Below are 20,301 nucleotides of genomic sequence, written 5' to 3' on the forward strand. Positions count from 1 at the left end.
AGTTGATTTAATAAGTTGATTAGTTGATTATTCACTGAGTAAAGCATTTGTTGATTAATTGGGGCGAGTTTTGACTGGAGGGCCTATTTGTTAAGGCTCTCTTGTTCTGGCTATTTTGGTTCTAGTATGTTACTGTATTAGGATGTAAAGGTCTTCCTTTTTAATAATAAGTGCTAGCTTTTGTTTGTGCCATTGTATTCCCTCCAGTATCTAAAAAAATGAACCTTTTTTAGGTTTTGATAATATATATATTTATTTAAATTTATTCAGTTAATTGATTATTATTTATATTTATTGGTCACTTTTTTCAAACTGAAACTCGGAGTGACTTACATGAAAAACATATTAAAATAAGAATAAAAACATCCTAAAATGCTCACAGACTACATAAAAACAAAATCCAGTTCCTTCCTACCTGTCTAAAAACAGAAAATTAAGCTTCAAAGACCTGGCTGAATAAAAATGTTTTTACCTGGTGCCTAAAAACAGACAGTGATGGCTCCAGGCATGCCTCCTTGGGGAGAGCGTTCTACAAATGATCATGGCTGAGGGCATGTCACTATTTTACAGCCTGATCTTATGCATCTTTCCATAACTAATTTCCATAGTGTTCAATATTATTATTGAATATTTTTGTCCTGCACTTCCATAAAAAATTATATTCAAATCAGATAAGTGCAGCAACATTACATGAGGTGGGAATAGAGCAGAAGCAGTGGCCTTGCAGCAGCAGAAATCTGCTTGCCAGAAATAGAGATGAGGTAGTTGTGAGTTTGGTGAAGCTCCAGCTTGGTAGTGGCACCTCCCTCAAAGATGTGTGTGCACCTGTGGGATCTCCAAGCCAGAACTACCCTGATGCCACTCCGCCCCATTCCAGAAAACAGTAGCACTCTCTCTCTCACACACACCATGCACGACTGCTGAGTTAATATCTTTAGGATGGCAGCCTCAGTTGCTCTTTGGGGCCATGGGTGTCTTATAGACTGAAAGAGCTACAGAAGCCTATATTGTACTACAGTACTGTTAATTGAAACACAGTTCTGGAAGCAGCCGGCTTTTGCTTCCACTGACAAAATGCCTATGGCTATTGGAGAGGAACTATTTGCTTAGTAGTAGAATAATGCTTTGCATGTAGGAGGTCTCTGCCATCTTCGATTAATGTACCAAGTGTCAGGTGATGGGAAAGACCTCTACCTGAGATCATGGATGGCTCCTGCTAGTTAAAGTAGACCATACTGGTACTAACTTGGTATAAGGCAGATTCCTATGTTCCTCTCCTTTCCATACAGTTGTAAAGGCTCTGAACTAACTTGAATAGATCCTATTAGACTCTGGCTCTACCAAAATGCCTGGGAGAGAAGCAACAGTTTATATAAATTATTATCATTTATTTATTATTTATTACTTGAAATATGCTCAAAGTGGCTTACAATAGCACAAAAATTCAAATCACTACATCGATAACAATCATTTCAAAAACATAATCATTTCAAGACATAACAACCCAACAATAACTCCAATTGATTACCTAAACATTATCCCATTTAAAGTCATCATAAAACAGGCTATCAGTCAATTAAAACCTATCAAATTAATAACATAACATTCCAATACAAAAGCATAAGAAAACAGTTTTGTCACTCTAACACTGATGTTAAAGCGTCTGCTGATGGCTACTGTTGTTATATAGAGCTCCATATTCAGAGGCATAAATCCAAAGTGCAGTCTGTGAAGACTGATGTCCTTGACCTCTCATGTAGCAACAGTATCACATTTTTAATATAGTATAGTTTTTTAAAAAATCTCTTTTATAAACAGGCTGTCGGAATTTTCAGTTCATCAGAATACCTACGCTAGAACATACTTTTCTGGGTCAACTAATAATGCAAGAAACTTTGAAGGATCAAAAATGAAAAATAAATTCAGAGATCTACTTCCAGAAAACAAAGCAAGAACTGATTTTAGAACTAATCAAGCCCTGCCTAATGAGTTACATTGCAGTTATACATATATGGATATAGAAAACAAGAAATTTCCTTCAGAGAAAGGAGACACTCTGAACATATCTCAGTCTCACCCTGAACAGCTTTACAATGATGGTACTTGTACAAGGCTGTCAAATGTTGACATCTCCTATGACAAAGAAAAAGGAAAAAAAGAAATGAAACATAATGAGCATCTTAGTAAGGAGAATGACTGCAAATACAAAACAAAAACACACCAAAATCTGGGCAGCATGGCAGATGGAAAGTTAGATTCTCATGGAAAGCTGCAAGTTAATCCAGAGAAAACAGTAAAAAATGGAATGTGGAAAGATAATAAGGACTTAAAGCTCAAAAGCAGACCATGTGCAGACAAAAGAACTGATAAGGTCTCTTCTGGTAGGGAGAAACAGCCAACTCCTAAGGACAGATCACTGGCAAAAACAGAACGTTCCAGCAATGATAGGACTGAAAAGTCACTAAACAGAAATCAGAAAGTGCAAAACAAAGAAGAAAACAGTAAAGGACAAAAAAACAGACAGTCTGACAGGTATCTAGAACAACAACGATCTGGCAAGGTTAGTAGTCCCCCTGAATGGGCCAGAAGTCCCAAAAAATTAAGTAAAAGCTGTGTGGAAGACAGAAAGAGAAAAGATAGCGATTGTAGAAGAAACAAAGAAGCAAGTGATCATGGGCTCCACGGAGGGAGATCATCGCTATCGCCACCCCCTAATTTTAACAGAGAGCAAAAACGTGGCCACTCCAAAGAGGACAGCAGTAGAAGTGAATCTGTAAACACGCACACAAAATCAGGCAGACATCGAACTGAAGAAAAAAGGAAAAATGAGAAAGGCAGTACTAGTGAGGCCAAGAATTCTCAAAATGAAAGAAGAGATTCAAAGGAAACAACACAAAAAACAGCAAAAGGAGCCATTAAAATTAAAGACAGCGCACAAAAGGAGGAAGTTAAATCCTCTCCATCAGAAGAAACGGTCAAGGTAGTCGAAGGCCTGGAAAGGCAGATCCCTGCAAAAGCTAAAAGAGATGAGGAGTTGAAAAGCAAAGACTTAAAACTGAGCTTTATGCAGACACTAAATTTAACTCTTTCTCCTGCTAAAAAGCAAACAGACAAACTCAAGTCATTGACAAAGTCCACCAATGAATGTGACTCAGAGATTCCAGATCAGGAAGTAATGGTGGCACCAGCTGAGGCTATTAGTACTTCCACTAAGCAAAGAAAAACACCACTGTTACCAATCTGTGACGATCCTGTTCAGACCAAACTGGAACAAATAACACCTGTTTCTGAGGTCAAAATGAAGGTGGGGAATGAGGGCCTGCCAGAAACTTTGAACACAGAGCCTTCAAAGACAACCTCATATCCAAAAACCACAGAAATGCAGCATGATGAGACCGTAACTGAGATAGGTGAAGTTGATGAAACGCATGTGGCTTCTGGCTTAGGAAGCCCCTTGGATCAAGACACGCTTCCAGACAACTCTTTCAATGATTTGGAGACTGTAAGTTCTGTGGATTTTGATTCTTATAGTGTAATAGATGAGATTAATGGGACTGATTCAGATTCATTGATGGATGAAAGAGAGTCCAGCAACTGGGGAGATGAAAAAGTCTCAGTGTGTCCTAAAAAAGAAGAAAAGCCTATGCCTCAAAAGGCTATTGTTGAAGAAGGCAAAATACTGAGTGGCAATGTGCCAGCAACCAACCAAAAGGCTGGTTACTTGAAGCCAAGCTTTCCTGACTGTCCCCATGAAAACCGTTTGGACACATTATGTAATGAAGATATTCAAGCAAGATATTCAAACCCAGTTTCTGTTGATGATGATAACTCTATCATGAGCATTGATCTTAATCATATGAGGAATATTCCAAAAGCAATCAGCCCACTTAGTAGTCCAATGCGACCATTGGCTAAAGCACCCAGAATGGAAAGCCCTTACAAAGGACCTGTGAAAAGTTTTAATATAGGTATATATTTATTTATTTATTTTCTACTTCTTGTTGTTGTTACGTGCCTTCAAGTCGATTACGACTTATGGTGATCCTATGAATCAGTGACCTCCAATAGCATCTGTTGTGAACCACCCTGTTCAGATCTTGTAAGTTCAGGTCTGTGGCTTCCTTTATGGAATCAATCCATCTCTTTTTCTACTCCCTTCTGTTTTTCCCAGCATTGTCTTTTCTAATGAATCATGGCTTCTCATGATGTGTCCAGAGTATGATAACCTCAGTTTCATCATTTTAGCTTCTAGTGATAGTTCTGGTTTAATTTGTTCTAACACCCAGTTATTTGTCTTTTTTGCAGTCCATGGTATGTGCAAAGCTCTCCTCTAACACCACATTTCAAATGAGTTGATTTTTCTCTTACCCACTTTTCACTGTCCAACTTTCACATCCATACGTAGAGATCGGGAATACCATGGTCTGAATGATCCTGACTTTAGTGTTCAGTGATACATCTTTGCATTTGAGGACCTTTCTAGTTCTCTCATAGCTGCCCTCCCCAGTTCTAGCCTTCTTCTGATTTCTCAACGATTGTCTCCATTTTGGTTAATGACTGTGCGAAGGTATTGATAATCCTTGACAAGTTCACTGTCCTCTTGTCAACTGTAAAGTTACATAAATCTTCTGTTGTCATTACTTTAGTTTTCTTGACATTCAGCTGTAGTCCTGCTTTTGTGCTTTCCTCTTGAACTTTCATCAGCATTCGTTTCAAATCATTACTGGTTTCTGCTAGTAGTATGGTATCGTCTGCATATCGTTGTTGTTGTTGTTATGTGCCTTCAAGTCGATTACGACTTAATGGAGATCCTATGAATCAGTGACCTCCAAGAGCATCTGTCATGACTGCATATCTTAAATTATTGATATTTTTCCCTCCAGTTTTCACACCTCCATCTTGGTCCAATCCTGCTTTCTGTATGATATGTTCTGCGTATAGATTAAACAAATAGGGTGAGAAAATACACCCCTGTCTAACATCCCTTCGAATGGGGAACCAATCGGTTTCTCCATATTCTGTCCTTACAGTAGCCTCTTCTCCAGAATATAGGTTGCGCATCGGAACAATCATGCTATGGCACCCCCATTTCTTTTAAGGCATTCCATAGTTTTTTATGATCTACACAGTCAAAGACTTTGCTGTAATCTATAAAGCACAGGGTAATTTTATTCTGAAATGCCTTGGTCTGTTCCCTTATCCAACATATGTTTGCAATATGATCTCTAGTGCCTCTTCTGTTTCTAAATCCAGCTTGGACGTCTGCCCTTTCTCGTTCCATATATGGTAAGAGCTTTTATTGTAGAATCGAGCATTACTTTACTTGCATTGGATATTAAGGCAATAGTTTGACAATTACTGCATTCCCTGGGATCCCCTTTCCTTGGAATTGGGATATATGTATTGAACGCTTCCAGTCTGTGAGCCGTTGTTTAGTTTTCCATATGTGTTGATAAATTTTTGTCAAAATTTGGACAGATTCAGTCTCAGTAGCTTGTAGCAACTCTATTGGTGTGTCATCTGTTCCTGGTGATTTGTTTCTTCCAAGTATTTTAAGAGCAGCTTTCACCTCACATTCTAAAATTTCTGGTTCTTCATCATACTGTTCCTCTGAATGAATCTGTCATCCTGGCATCTCTTTCATAGAGTTGCTTCCATCTTCCTTTTCTTTCATCTCGGTCAGTCAGTGTGTTCCCCTGTTGATTATTCAACATCCCTACTGTTCGCTTAAATCTCCCTTTAATTTCTCTAATCTTTTGGAATAGGGCTCTTGTTCTACCCTTTTTGTTGTCCTCTTCTATTTCTATACAATAACCACTGTAATAGTTCTCTTTGTTCCTACGTACTAGTCGCTGTATTGTTACATTTAAGGTTCTAACCATGTTTCTATCTCCTTTTGCTTTTGCTTTCCTTCTCTCTTTACCCATTTTAAGAGTTTTTTCAGTCATCCATTGAGGTCTTTCTCTCTTTTTAACTAGAGGTATTGTCTTTTTGCATTCTTCCCTGATAATGTCTCTGACTTCACTCCATAGTTCTTCTGGTTCTCTGTCAACTAAGTTTAAAGCCTCAGGTCTGTTCTTTATTTGACCTTTATATTCTTCTGGGATGTCATTTAAATTGTATTTTGGCATTATGATTGCTTTGTTCTTCTTTAGCTTACTCTGATTTTCGATATGACCAGTTCATGATCTGTACTGCAGTCTGCTCCTGGTCTTGTTTTCGCAGCAAGTATGGAACTTCTCCATCTTTTGCTACCAATTATATAATCAATTTGATTCCTATATTGACCATTTGGTGATGTCCACATGTACAGTCATCTTTTCGGCTGCTCAAAAAATTTGTTTGTGAGAAACAAATTATTGGCTTCACGAATTCAATAAGTCTTTCTCCTGCTTCATTTCTATCGCCTAAGCCCCATTTCCCCACAATGCCTAGTTCTTCTCTGTTCCCTACTTTTGCATTGCAGTCCCCCATGTTTATCAGCACATCTTGTTTTTGTGTGTGATCAATTTCTTCCTGTACTTCTGCGTAAAATCTCTCCGAGTCCTGTTCTTCTGCATTTGCCATTGGATCGTAGATGTGGATGATGGTTATGTTAATAGGTTTCCCATTAAATCTCATTGATATAACTCACTCAGACCTTGTGTTATAGCTCTTAATTGTTTTTGCTACATCACTTCTCACTATTAAAGCAACCCCGTTTGTTCTGAATTTCTCATTTCCTGCATAAAATATTTTGTAGTTGCCTAATTGAAAATGTTCCATTCCCATCCGTTTTAATTCACTCATGCCAAGTATTGTAATGTTGATGTGTTCCATTTCTTGCTTGACAATTTCTAACTTTTCCTGGTTCATACTTCTCACATTCCATGCTCCTATTGTGTGCATCATACAACTCTGGACTCTCCTGTTGCATCTGTGCACATCAGCCTCTGGGCTTCCTTTCAGGTTTGACCCAGCTGCGTCATTAGTCACAGCACTACTTGTACTTGTCCTTTGTTCTTCCCCAGTAGTTGAGTGCCTTCTGACCCGGGGGGTCCCAGCACTATCTCGTGTTGCCCCCTCTAGGATGCACACCTTAATGCGGTGAGGGGGTTTGAGAGTGTTGAAGAAGCTGAGAGCAATGCCGTCAGGAGGCTAGACCAAGAGGCTAGGCTCCTAGCAGGAGCACCCAAGGCAGAATGGTTGAAGCTGAGACACCAGATTGAGATGCATCCAAACTCAGAGGAAGGCAATGGTAAACCACCTCTGAATACCTCTTACCATGAAAACCCTATGAACAGAGTATCCAAAACCTTCTGCTTGTTACATAATATTTAATTAAATGAGAAAAAACGCTGAGCATGGAATTGTTTTCAGGAATGATTACCTATCTGTCAGAGAGTTGGGGTAGCCTCAGTGTATTACTATTCCCAGATAGGAGAAGGCACCTGGTTGGCCACTGTGAGAACAGGATGCTGGACTAGAAGGGCCACTGGCCTGATCCAGCAGGCTCTTCTTATGTTCTTATGATATACAGAAATGGAAGAGAGAGATTCTTCAAACTACTGTTTGGAGGACTAGAAATAAACAGTGGGCTTGAGCGCATCCCTCTCCCCACTTAACATATGACTTCCTGGTCTAGTCAGTCCATAGTTTCCTCACTGAGTCCAAACCTGTAAACTGATTTGAGGAAGCTGTGCAAATTAGAAATTATTTAAAGCAAAAGTGGCCAAGTTGTGACCCTTCAGATGTTGCTGGCCTACAACTCTCATAATCCCTGCCATGTGTTGACAGCAGCTGGTGGAAGTTGGAGTCCAACAACGTCTGAAAGGCCACAGGTTCCTCACCTCTGACTTGCAGGGCTACAGGCCTTGCAAATTAGGACTGCAAGTCACATTAAGCTGTAGAATGCAACCCACATTCTGTCAAATTTCTTGGTACTACTTTTTATCCACTTGCTTCTGAGGCTGTGATTATTAAAGTGCATTTGTACCTATATTGCAACTCCAAGATAATTAAATTGCTACAGAACTCTGTATATGAAAACTGTTTCCATTCTGAAGACTGATATATTTGTATTTAGTACTCCTTCCAAAGCTGCCTGTCCTCTACTAAAATGCAATGCACAGAGCTACTGGCAGTCCTAAACAGTTAAGTTTGCTGTTCTAAAACCAAGTCAACTGTCAAGTTATACTGTCATCGGGATTTGTTTTGAGGCATTCTACATTTGGGTAATTTGTTAACAAATTGTCCTTTTATTCCTAAATTTTGTTCCAGAAAGTGCAGTAGTCTACCCTGGGAAAAAACAGTCCAGTGAGCTGAACAAGGAGAATCAAAAGCCTCCTTGTCCAGATCACCACAGCTTAGAGGAGTCTCAGCTGAGCATGTCTACAGATGAATTAGAAGAAGGTGAAATTGTAAGTGACAACAATGAGCCTAAAATAGAAATGAACTCTGAAAATAGTAAAAAGTCAAGAAGAAGAGCATCTCCAGATAGATCTAATTTGGCTAAGAGTACACGCAATCACAGGGCCATGTCAACAACTTCCAGCAAAGATACTGGAAAATTGGCTTCTGGGAAGAAAAGTAAAGAAAATCTCAAAGATGGAACCATAACATCCTCCAAAGAAATGAAGAAAAATAAAGGTGTGAGTATTGATAGTCTTGAAAAAATAGTTCAAATTACGGTTGCACCTTCGACTGTACATGAGTTTATGCAGATGCTGAGAGCTATAAGAAAACAAGTACGGAAAAGCTACATGAAGTTTAAAATACAATTTCCAGTACAGCATTTTCATAGGATTATAGATTCAGCAGTTTTGAATTTTACATCTCTGGTAAAGTACCTTGACTTCTCTAAAATGTCTAAATCAAGCAAGGCTTTAAAGTTGAACCTCTGTGACATTATAGAATCTAAACTTACTCGGATCAAAGTGAATAGTGCAATAGAGCATCTCTTTGAACAGCAGCAGTCAGATATGAAGAAAAAGTTGTGGAAACTTGTGGATGAGCAGCTTGACTACCTTTTTGATAAAATAAAAAAAATCCTTCTAAAGTTATGTAACTTGATAAGTTTTGGAAATGAAAGTGATGAAGGTAAACTTGATAAAAAAACAAAAGAAAGCCCCCAAAGCCTCACAAATCATAAAAGTGACAGACAGAAGTCAAAGAAACCTGTTTTAAATGGTAGAACTGAAAAGCCTGAAGAATGTGCCCCTCCAAGACCAGTAGTAAGTAACCAAGTATCAAAGCGAGGTCACCATGACACAAACAAAATGGGCATACACAAACATATGGCTACAAACTGTAAACGTTCCTATACTGAGAACCCAAAACATTCTCAGATTGAAGGTGAACTTTGCAAGGAAAACTCCATACAGGACACTGCTTTGAAAGCTAGAAATTATAAAAAGGAAGGATCACATGTGGTTGGAGACCCTCACAAGTCTGATATTAGCTGTGGACCTCTCACAGAACAGCAGATGTCTGGCTTGACGTTCAACCTGGTGAATGATGCTCAAATGGGTGAAATGTTCAAAAGTTTGTTACAAGGCTCTGACCTGTCAGGAAAAAACGATTTTATTGACAACAGTCAGTGGGAGTTCAGAACACCAGAAAAGCACACACAAGATGATCAAAACTGTGAGAATGATCCTGCATATGAGGCAGAAGAACAGATTCCAAGAGAGACACGAGTAGAGTCAAGAGTACTAGATGGAATTAAATGGCCTGTGGTTTCACCTGAAAGAGATTCAGCTTTTTTAGCTAGACTGCAGATGCCTATTGATCCAGATATTCTTGATGAAAGCTGTATGTTTGAAATTCCTGCTAGTCCCGCTTTGAAGAAAGGTGAGTGCATTTCAGAGAAACCAAAATCACTTGTCTCTTCTATTCTTCTGGAAGACCTAGCTGTGTCATTGACTATTCCCTCCCCTTTGAAGTCGGATGCTCATCTTAGTTTCTTGAAACCTGACATGTTTGGTTCAGTTCCTGAGGATGTTTTAAGTGCACACTTCAGTGAAGATGCCCATCTTGAAGAGGAGGATGCTTCTGAACAGGATATCCATTTGGCATTGGAATCTGATAATTCAAGCAATAAATCAAGCTGTTCTTCATCATGGGCAAGTACACCTCCTGCTCCTGGCTTTCAGTATTGCCCAAGCCTGCCAATGCAGGCAGTAATAATGGAAAAATCAAATGATCACTTCATTGTTAAGATAAGACGTGCTGCACCATCTACCTCACCAGTGGTTGATCAAGCTAACCTAGCAAACGAGCTGCTGACCTCTTTTACTGAAGAAGGAAACAGTGAGATTGTGTCAGAGGAAAAATTAGGTACTTTGAACTCCAAAAGCATACCATTGGGAGATACAGCGATATCTAAGAAGATAGATATTATTGACTCTGAGGATAAGATGCATTATTGTGTTGGAGAAGAGCAAATTACTCATTCACTGGAGTCTGTGAAGGAGCCATCTGTTTGTCCTGAGAATGCTCAGGTTCCTGATTTAACTGAGCCCCAACAGGAACCTGATGCTCCTAATGATGCACTTGAAACTACAGAGGACCTATTTAGGAATGCCAGACAAGAGCAACCTTGTAATAGGCCTGAATTCTGTCAGGACCCATATAGTAATACCAGTCAAACTCAAGGCCTTAGCTTACTTGGACCCTATCAGGCACTGCATAGTGATGCTGACCCAGAAGAAGCCTCTGTCTTGCAAGTTCCCCCTAAAGAACTGGGGATATCTTTAGACTCTTCAAATAGAACTAGCCAGCATGAAGACACACCTGAAGTGCTTAAGCTACCTCAGGCACACACAGTGAAAGAGTTCCAACAAAGAGATGCATCTTGTGCTAAATTAGAACATTCTCCAATTGGCTATACAGCAGTTCCCCTTGTAGAAGAGTTATCTTCTGAGACCCATTTTGATATGTGTGTAAACTTGACCGATGAAACTCCGATAGAAAATGAGGTTGATTCATGGGATCTTACAGTGGAACCTGCTTTAAATGCTAGAATGGGAAGCTTATGTAAAGGTAAAGAGGAAGATAAGATAGAGAACCATCCTGCAGCAGGTGATTCTCCAGAACATAATATTGAAGCAGTTGTAAACTTAACAGAGCATCTGCCTGACAAGTGTACAGCAGAAGAGAATTTTGAAATGGAAACTGCCCTAAATATTGATGGTCTAGGATGCCAAATAAGCCTTGAAAAAGAAAGAAAGAAAAGAAAAAAGGTGATAGAAGAAGGATCCAATGCAAAAAGACAAAAAAAGGAAAGCTGTGAAGTGACTTGTAAAAAAAACAGCAAAAAGTCTAAAGAAACTATACCAGTAGCCACAAGTACATCTGGTAAAAAGGCTGCATCAATTAGAAACAAAGATCCTTTATCAGCAGCATCCTCTGTGTCACCATCAAGTCTGTGTGCCAAAAATATCATTAAGAAGAAAGGGGAAGTCGTGATTTCTTGGACAAGGTAAGAATATAAAAAATGGATTGAAGGGGTGAATAGGGGAAGGCTAGAAATATAGAACAGATGGAGACAGAGCAATAAATTCCTGCACACCGTGGCATCGGCATTACCAGACTGAGCCTCTCTTCTCTGCTGCAGGCTCAGCTTCCTTAACCTTTCGTTTGGTTCCTCACATATGTAACCTTATTTTACATTGCAGTTGAAACTAGGTATTCTGAATTGGAAGGTAGGCACTTGGAAGCCCCAGAGAGCACTTGGTAGCTTGAGCTGTGGCCTCTGTCTGACAGTATGTATTGTATTGTGTACACTTTTTCTGTGGAAAATGGAAAATGTCAGCAATTAGTAGTAGATCATGGTAATGTTTTACTATCCTATCCCATGCTTCAGTTCAAAGTAGAAATTTTAGGGCAGCAGTGGATAAACAGGTCTTTGCATGGCATCAAAGGGATAAAAGAGTTCATGCCAGCCATGTGTCTCTGGGGAATAAAGGTGGCACCACCTTTGGAAAGTCATTTCCCCTAGCAGCTTTCCACCTTGTATCCAGAAAGGCACCCAAGGAATGACCTCAGAAAATGATCTCAAAATTTGGCATGTTCATGTGGGAATAGGTAGTAAATGTCAGGAATAGCATTTTCAATGGCTTCCTTCCAGGAGACCCTATGAATTATAATTCTGTAAAGAGGAGGTAGACACGCCTAACAATTCCTAGCATCCTTGTAAAACTACAGTTCCCACAGTTCCAAGATCAGAAGCCAGGATATTTTAAGTATTTTACATTTGTAACCAACACAAAGCTATAGGATAGGCCATGTGCTCTGAAAGGGAAGAGGGTATCATAGAATAGAATACAAGGACGCTCATGAAATAAAATAGTGAAAGTGTCTCTCTCTGGGACCCTGCAAGTTGTGTATTCAAGTTACAGGGTTTCTGTTCATTGCCTGTGGCTTCTTTATTTTAGGGGTGTCAAACTTAAATGACTAGAAGACCAAAACTGCTATCCATCAGCTGCCCAGAGGCCATGTCCATAACCTTTTATTAAGAAATATAATTCCATCTAAAGTTGACCTCAAACCATCAGTTTTGTCTCAATTAAACTCTAAAACTGGACAGTTAGAAATTATCATAAAGCTTTATAAGGTTATCTGATCTTTAACCTTTATAGAATTAATACAATCACTAGAATTTTGTTTATAGCTATTGATTTGTCTAATTTAACACACACACATCTCCACTGAGCCAGTTATCAGTCATCAGAGATCAACAAAAGATGCTATTGTGGCATATAGTATTGGCAAACAGGTCAGTACACACACACACTGGCTTCCCTGCCCTGAAGATAGTTCAGTAACGTGTGAAATGGATGTCACAATCCATTTGGGGGGCTTCTAAGGGGCCTAATATAGCCCCCAACCAAAATCCTTGCTTTATTTCCATTCCCTTCATTGAGCAATAGTGCAAGGTAATTAGGAAGTATATGCTTGTGCTATGTGTTACAAGTTTTTGGACATATGAATGAAACCCAAGGGCAATTATTTAATCTGTGTCAAATAAAAGGACCTGATTTCAAAGTCAGCCATTCTGTTTTGATAGTTGTGTAGTTTTGAATTATGTTTAGGACAGAGTGGTCATCACTATTCTGGACAACCTTCAAAGTGGTGTGAAAATACTAGTATCATCTAGTTTATAAGAGAGCGTTTAAGGAATTGCTAGTAGCCTTCAGGATTGTTTGTCTTCATTACCAAGCTTTTATATCCTCTTGAGTTTTAAAAAGTTATATTGAGTTACAACATTGCTGTTTGGAGTGTAAGCATAGACTGGTTTCAAAACTGTGTTCACAGATTGAAGTTTCCCTTGTATGTTTGTTATAGAAATGATGACCGGGAGATTCTATTGGAATGTCAGAAAAAAGGACCTTCAGGAAGAACATTTGCTTCTGTTGCTCTCAGGCTAAATAAAAGTCCAACTCAGGTACATATTTGGGTACATGGCTGTGTTTTAACTTCCCACACACACATATTTGTGTGTGTGTGAGAGCGGTGTATGTCTGCAAAAATAAAACCTATGTCGCTATCTTGCCGCCCTGGGCTCCTACTAGGAGGAACGGCAGGATACAATTTATTGTTGTTATTATTAATAACAATACTATTAACAACAACAATAATAACAATGTTGAATTGATTCAAAGTTCTTAGGAGAAAAGATGTATCAAAATACAAATTGGTCTGTGGAGTAATGAATTGATTGGTAGAAAGGAAGTAAGTGTTAAAAATTCATTTATATTAAAAGTGATATTTTATTAATATGGAATTTTATTTATTTGGTCTTATATGACTCTCTGGGTATATACCATGCCATAAAAACTATACATTCATTCATTTTCATTGGCGATCACTCGTGGCCGAGTAAGATTGTCTTCCAAGATAAGGTCTTTAACAGTGACTGTGGAGGCCAATTCTGGATCCACACAGCCTCCCACAGTGAGGACATAGGTTTCCAGATGGAAGATGGTCACGATGAGGATTTGGTTAACGTGCCTTCCACTTAGCTCGTTTGTCCCGTTCGCCCTGTATTCGTACTTCAAATTCCACAGCACCTTTGATAATAGCCAGCCTCCATTTGGGACGTTCATGGGCCAAGACTTCCCAGTTGTCTATGTTCATGTTACATTTTTTTAGATTCGCTTTAAGAACATCTTTAAACCTCTTTTGCTGTCCACCGATGTTCCGTTTTCCATCCTTAAGTTGGGAGTAAAGTAGCTGCTTTGGAAAACGGTGATCAGGCATTCGAACAACATGGCTGGTCCAGCAAAGTTGATGTTGAAGGATCATTGTTTCAACACTGGTAGTCTTTGCCTCTTCCAAAATGCTAACATTAGTCTGTCTGTCTTCCCAAGTAATTTGCAAAATTTTCCAGAGGCAGTGTTGGTGGAATCTTTCATGAAGTTGGGAGTGGCGTTTATAGATGGTCCATGTTTCACAGGCGTACAGTAAGGTCGATAGTACAATGACTTTGTAAATAAGCATTTTGGTCTCTCTGCGAATATCCCGATCCTCGAACACTCTACGCTTCATTCGGAAGAATGCGGCACCCGCAGAGTTCAGACGATGTTGAATTTCAGCATCGATGTCAGCTTTTACAGAGAGATGGCTGCCAAGATAGGGGAAGTGATCAACGTTCTCCAGCGTCACACCATTAAGGTGGATCAATGGTGCTACAGAGGGACTAGTTCGCACTTGTTGATGAAGCACTTTGGTTTTTTTAATATTAAGTGAGAGCCCAAGCATTCCATATGGTTCTGTAAAGACATTTAGGATAGTTTGAAGATCTTTCTCTGAATGTGCGGAGACTGCATTATCATCTGCATATTCAAGTTCTACGACAGAGGTTGACATTACCTTCTTTTTTGCTTTCAGCCTACTGAGATTAAAAAGCTTTCCATCTGTTCGATATATGATTTCCACACCAGTAGGAAGTTTCCCCTCAATAAGGTGTAGAATCATAGCAATGAAGATAGCAAATAAGGTAGGAGCAATGACACATCCCTGTTTTACACCTGATCTGACTCTGAATGGATCCCTCTGAAAGCCATTGTTATCGCAAATTGTCACTGTCATGTTGTCATGAAGGAGTCACAAAATATTCACAAATTTATCAGGGCATCCAGTTTTCAGAAGGATGGTCCAGAGAGCGGTTCGGTTCGCAGTATCAAAGGCCTTAGTCAGATCAATAAACATATATAAAGGTCGATTCTGCTCCTGGCATTTTTCTTGAAGCTGTCGTGCAGTGAAGATCATGTCCACTGTCCCCCTGGAAGGGCAGAAACCATTTTGAGTTTTGGATAGGACATCCTCTGAGATCGGCAGGAGGCAAATTGCAAGGTAGCAAGAAGAGAGATACCTCGATAGTTCCCACAATCTGTTCTATCGCCCTTCTTAAAAAGGATGATAATTATGACATCCCTAAAGTCTTCCGGGATCTCCTCCCTCATCCAGATTTTTTCAATAAGCTTATGAAGTGGTTGTGTAAGTTCAGGCCCACCTTTAAAGACTTCAGCAGGAATCCCATCAGGTCCACTAGCTTTGTTGTTCTTCATTTGATTGATGACTTTGCTGACTTCATCCAAATTAGGGGATACTGCAATCTCGTCTCTAGTTTGTTGTTGTGGAATTTGCGAGAAGACCTCATCAGCCATGATAGAGTTACAATTAAGGAGGCCGAGGTAATGCTCTTTCCAGCACAGTGCAATACACTCTTTATCCTTAAGAAGTTTGCTACCATCCATTGAATGTAAGGGATTTGTACCGTAATTTGTTGGCCCATAGATGGCCTTTGTGGCATTAAAAAAGCCCTGTGCATCGTGAGCATCTGCAAAATGTTGGATTTCTTGAGCTTTCTTTATCCACCAGGCATTCTTAAGTGCTCTAGTTCTTTGGACCTCAGCCACTGGCATAGAAGTTTTTCTTAGCAGGACAGTTAATGTCTTTCTGCCATATCTGGAAGGCTTTCCTTTTCTTGTCAATGATATGTTCAATCTCACTTTCATTCTCATCAAACCAATCCTGATGTTTCTTAGTTTGGTATCCAGTAGTTTGTTAACTTGCTGCAGTAATGGATATCTTCAGTTTAATCCAGTGTTCCTCGACATTTTCAGGGAGTTCTGTCGGTAGATGTTTCTTAAGAGTTGTTTGAAAGCAAGCTCACTTAATAGGATCTTGAAGGGCATGGATGTTCATTTTACATCTTGGTTTTCTTCCTTGGAGCCTACGTTGAGGAACAATATTAATGGCCATAGTGGATCGAATTAATCGGTGATCTGTCCAGCAGTCATCAGCACTCGTCGTGGCCCTAGTGAGAACATCACGACGATCTCTGGCACATACAATTACGTAATCCAGGAGATGCCAGTGTTTTGACCGAGGGTGCTTCCATGATGTTCTAAATTTATTTATGCTCTGCACATTTAGTCAGAAGTAGAATGCCATTCAGGTTGCTATTGCCAACTCCTTCTTTCCTAATGGTTTCTAGCCATAAATCGAAATCGCCCAAGAGGATAATTTTATCCTCCTTACGTATCTGATAAGATGGTGTCCAACTGGTTATAAAAATTTTACTTGATGTCTTCATCAGCATCTAATGTTGGTGCATAAGCACTTAGAATAGTTGCCTGCTGGTTTTTGGCAAGTTTTAACAGGAGAGTTGAGAGTCGTTCAATAATGCCAATAGGAACTTCTGACAAGTGCTTCACAAGATTATTTTTAATAGTAATGCCTACTCCATGTATTCGTTGTTCTTGTTCAGGCAGTCCTTTCCAGAAGAAGGTATAACCTCTTTTTTCTTCCTTCAGTTGTCCTTCTCCAGCTCTTTGAGTGTCTTGGAGTACTGCTATGTCAATATTAAAAAGACTCAACTCCCTCGTGATAATGGCAGTCCTGCGTTCAGGACACTCACTATCTGTATTGTCCAGCAATGTCCATATATTCCATGTTCCAAAATTCAGTGATCTTTTGCGACCGCTAAGTGGTGACCCCACTGGATGCAGTAATCCAGTCGGAGAGAGATGAGGCAGACTATGTTTAGGGCACCTTTTCTAGCCCCCTCTCCATATGGGGTGAGCACAGTGGATCCTGAGTAGGACTGCTCAGTCGTGGATATAGCTGCTGAACTACTCAACTGCCTCGGTCCTTGAGCCAGGATGACTGAGTCTGTATCCACCGTCCATGTGCCGGTCCATGACTAGGGGCTTCACACAGTCCTGCCCCTGTTGCCATTTGCCGATCGCCATGGGACTTTTGGTTTGGTTTGGTTGAAAGACACCTGTGCGTGAATTTGTTCTATGTGGGGAGATCAGCGCACAACGATCAACACACAATCTTGACAGAGAAAGGCTTTGATCCAATGGCATGGCTACCACGGCAATTGGAAGTCTTTTATCTGCTGCAGTCTTCATCCGCCTTCACAGCCGTTGTAATGTACACATTGTTATCCTCCGCCTGTTCTGAAATTCTGTTTTGAAATGGATAAAAGTAAAACATTTTTTATTCTGGGGAGATAGTCTGACTAATGATGCTGTATATAGATATGTAATATTCATACACAATATTTTGGATACAGCCTGACCTGCTTTTTTAAACTTTGTTCCTTGTTCATGGCATGGACCAATAATTAGGAACTCAGTAGCTCATGGCAGATGGAACTGTGGGATTTACTATCTATGGAGAGTAAATAAGTGGGGGGACACAAGCAAGACAGATTTCACTCTGTGGTCAAGGAGTTCAAAAATCAGCAGCCAGATAAAGACGTTAAAGTGAATTTCCTTTTTGTGGAATTTTTGGAAATCCTGTCAGCATTCCAGGTGATAGAGTGATGTTTCACTAGGCCTCAAAGTTGGCGATGCGAGAAAGGAGGCATTGGAGAGAGCTTGTTTTCATATCTATGTTCAGCCAGATCCACTGGTTAGCCTGTGTCATCAGTGTCTCTCAGCCTCAATTCCTTTTACAACAATAAAGGTCTTAAACCTTACAGGTTTCAGGCATCATGCATTTAATGTAATATAATATATAAAATATTTACCTACAATATAATAATGTAAACATATTTAGATCTCTTCTCTATTTTTATTAACTTCTGATGTCTTTAACCCCTGTCCAAATGTTATTTTATGAAAGCCTTCAGTGCCCACTTTATTTAGTTCAAGAAGAGGAATTGTTCACATCTACATATATTGGGGCTAGTTCAGAGGATGTTGTTTCTCCATATTGGCAGAAGTCTCATACCTAAAGCATGCACCTGTTTGGACAGACATGGGAACTGAACAATCACTGATATGGTCATCAGCAATTTCCATGATAGTAGCAGCAGCACTTTTCCTGGCTGCCTCAGTAATCAGAATTAGGAGGGTTGCCTGGTTTACATGGTCGGTTGTCTACACGTGTGTGAGGAAAAAAAACACTGTATGAAATAGTCCTTAATTTTCAAGGGAAAAGCTATAGACTGCTTTATATTTCAAGTATTAAACTTTTTGGTTTTTCTCCACAGGTTGAAGAAAGATTCAGGCAGTTACTGAAGCTATTCAAGATGTCAAACTGCAGTTAGTGGCTGTGTTATTTCTACTAATGAAAGACTGCTACGAGCATATATGCACTGTGTGCATGTGAGAGCGAGAGAGAGAGAGAGCGCACATGCAATCCAAGTCAGAATAGCTATCTGTCTTATTCTTTTAGCTGCACCTGAAATGTTTCTTTTATGCCCGTGGATTTCTTAAGGCCCTGCTTCTTGAATTAGTAGCTATTTTTTTGTTGAAGATGTCAAACAGATTTGTTGGACTCGTTAACGACCTTGAGTAGCCAAACATATTATGGAACAGGAAGTACACATGACCTGTCTTTCCTCTTCTCTGAACTGTCCTGAATTGTCCAGACTAAAGCATTCATATATCTCCTTAGTAGTTCAATTTTGGATGACATAGAGTAGTTTGGGGAAGCAGAAGTGCAAGGCACTTGTCCTTTCTGTTCCTCTGAAACCATGCTTTTATTACAACTTTTGGAATAGCAGAAGATTGGTTCCTGGCTATGGGAAGTTTAATTATTTGAGGTTAAATACCTGCTGTTACTGATTTTAAAATGGGGTGGAGAACCTGTGGTCCTCCAGAATTTGTTGGACTCCGGCTCCCATCTGCCCAGCCAGCAGGGTCAGTGGTCACAGATGATGAGAGTTGTTGTCCAGCAGTATCTGGAGGGCCACAAGTCCCCCAACTCTGCATTAGTAGTAGTAATGAACAGGTATGTCTCCATCAGTAGCCGTAAGGGCTGTTAAACTGCAGACTCCTTTCTCTCAGAAAACACACATATTGTGAAATTTTGCAGTATGTTATCCAGGCCTGTTCAGAGATGTACAGTACATATAATCCTTGTTATACGGATTATGCAGAGTTAGCACATTTATGTTTTGGCAGTAGTACATCCCTATTTCATCTGCTTAAGACAACACATTGGCAGCATTGGGACATATCACTCAGCCATGGCAATGGCTTGTTTGACCATACTGTGCACACAGCCCAAGCTTCACTCTTCCATTAATTGACCTGGGAAACAAACCATGGTTTTTTTACCTGCTTTACTAAGGAAGGAATGAGTATGATTAAATAAGCCATACGTTTTGGTTGCAGCGAAACACAGTGATTGTTTGCATCTATATGCACAATTGCTTATGTTTCAAAAGCTGAGTTTTGCTATTAAACAATATTTGCCATTTCATGCTACTTAAAATATTACTTTTCTTTAAAGCATTGATCTCTGCAATATACTTCAACATTTTATGAACTAAGTGTGGAATCTGAATATGAAAATCTAAAGGTGCTTTAATTAAAAGGTTCAAGATTTTAATTGCAGAAAATCCAGATAAATTGATACACAGCTCTGTCCTAGCCGTTGAGGGGGTGAGTGTTTTGTTTGGCAGCTATTTGTATAGAACACATGGTGAACAGCAGGAAAAGCCCTAAATGACTCCACCGTCTCTTATGTCAGAAAGGAAACAATCCTATACAAATGCAAAAACTCATAGGGTCACTTACTGCCATTCTGATCAGGATGTGTGTGCATGTGTGTGTGCATGTGTGTGTGTTAATTATAAAGTTAAAATCATACCCTTTTGTAAATACCTGTACAGATTCTGTTGTGTAAAATATTGTCTTTGAATACAGTTCTTTACCCGCAAATTTTTGATTACATAAAACGTTTTATTTTGTATCAACTAAATACTGCATATGGTAATACAGACCCCAATCTTTGTAAAATGAATGCACTTAATATTCATTAAATGTTAACTTGAAGAGCTTTTATACCGTA

At 39.5% G+C, this 20,301-nt stretch overlaps 1 protein-coding gene across 3 annotated transcripts in view; it reads left to right on the forward strand.

The window, feature by feature from the left end:
• CASP8AP2 (caspase 8 associated protein 2) overlaps positions 1-20,301 on the forward strand; it is a 35,498-nt gene extending 15,197 nt beyond the window's left edge. For 2 of the 3 annotated variants that reach the window (XM_061623333.1, XM_061623335.1), the window contains exons 7-11: positions 1,819-3,968; positions 8,260-11,461; positions 13,327-13,426; positions 14,872-14,980; positions 18,494-20,301. In XM_061623333.1, coding sequence (XP_061479317.1) covers positions 1,819-3,968; positions 8,260-11,461; positions 13,327-13,426; positions 14,872-14,952 — 5,533 coding nt within the window. In that variant the 3' untranslated portion in view covers positions 14,953-14,980; positions 18,494-20,301. The remainder of the gene's footprint in view (positions 1-1,818; positions 3,969-8,259; positions 11,462-13,326; positions 13,427-14,871; positions 14,981-18,493) is intronic. The other variant, XM_061623334.1, reaches the window with a different exon arrangement.

Source organism: Rhineura floridana, chromosome 4 (assembly GCF_030035675.1).
Source record: "Rhineura floridana isolate rRhiFlo1 chromosome 4, rRhiFlo1.hap2, whole genome shotgun sequence".
NCBI lineage: Eukaryota > Metazoa > Chordata > Lepidosauria > Squamata > Rhineuridae > Rhineura > Rhineura floridana.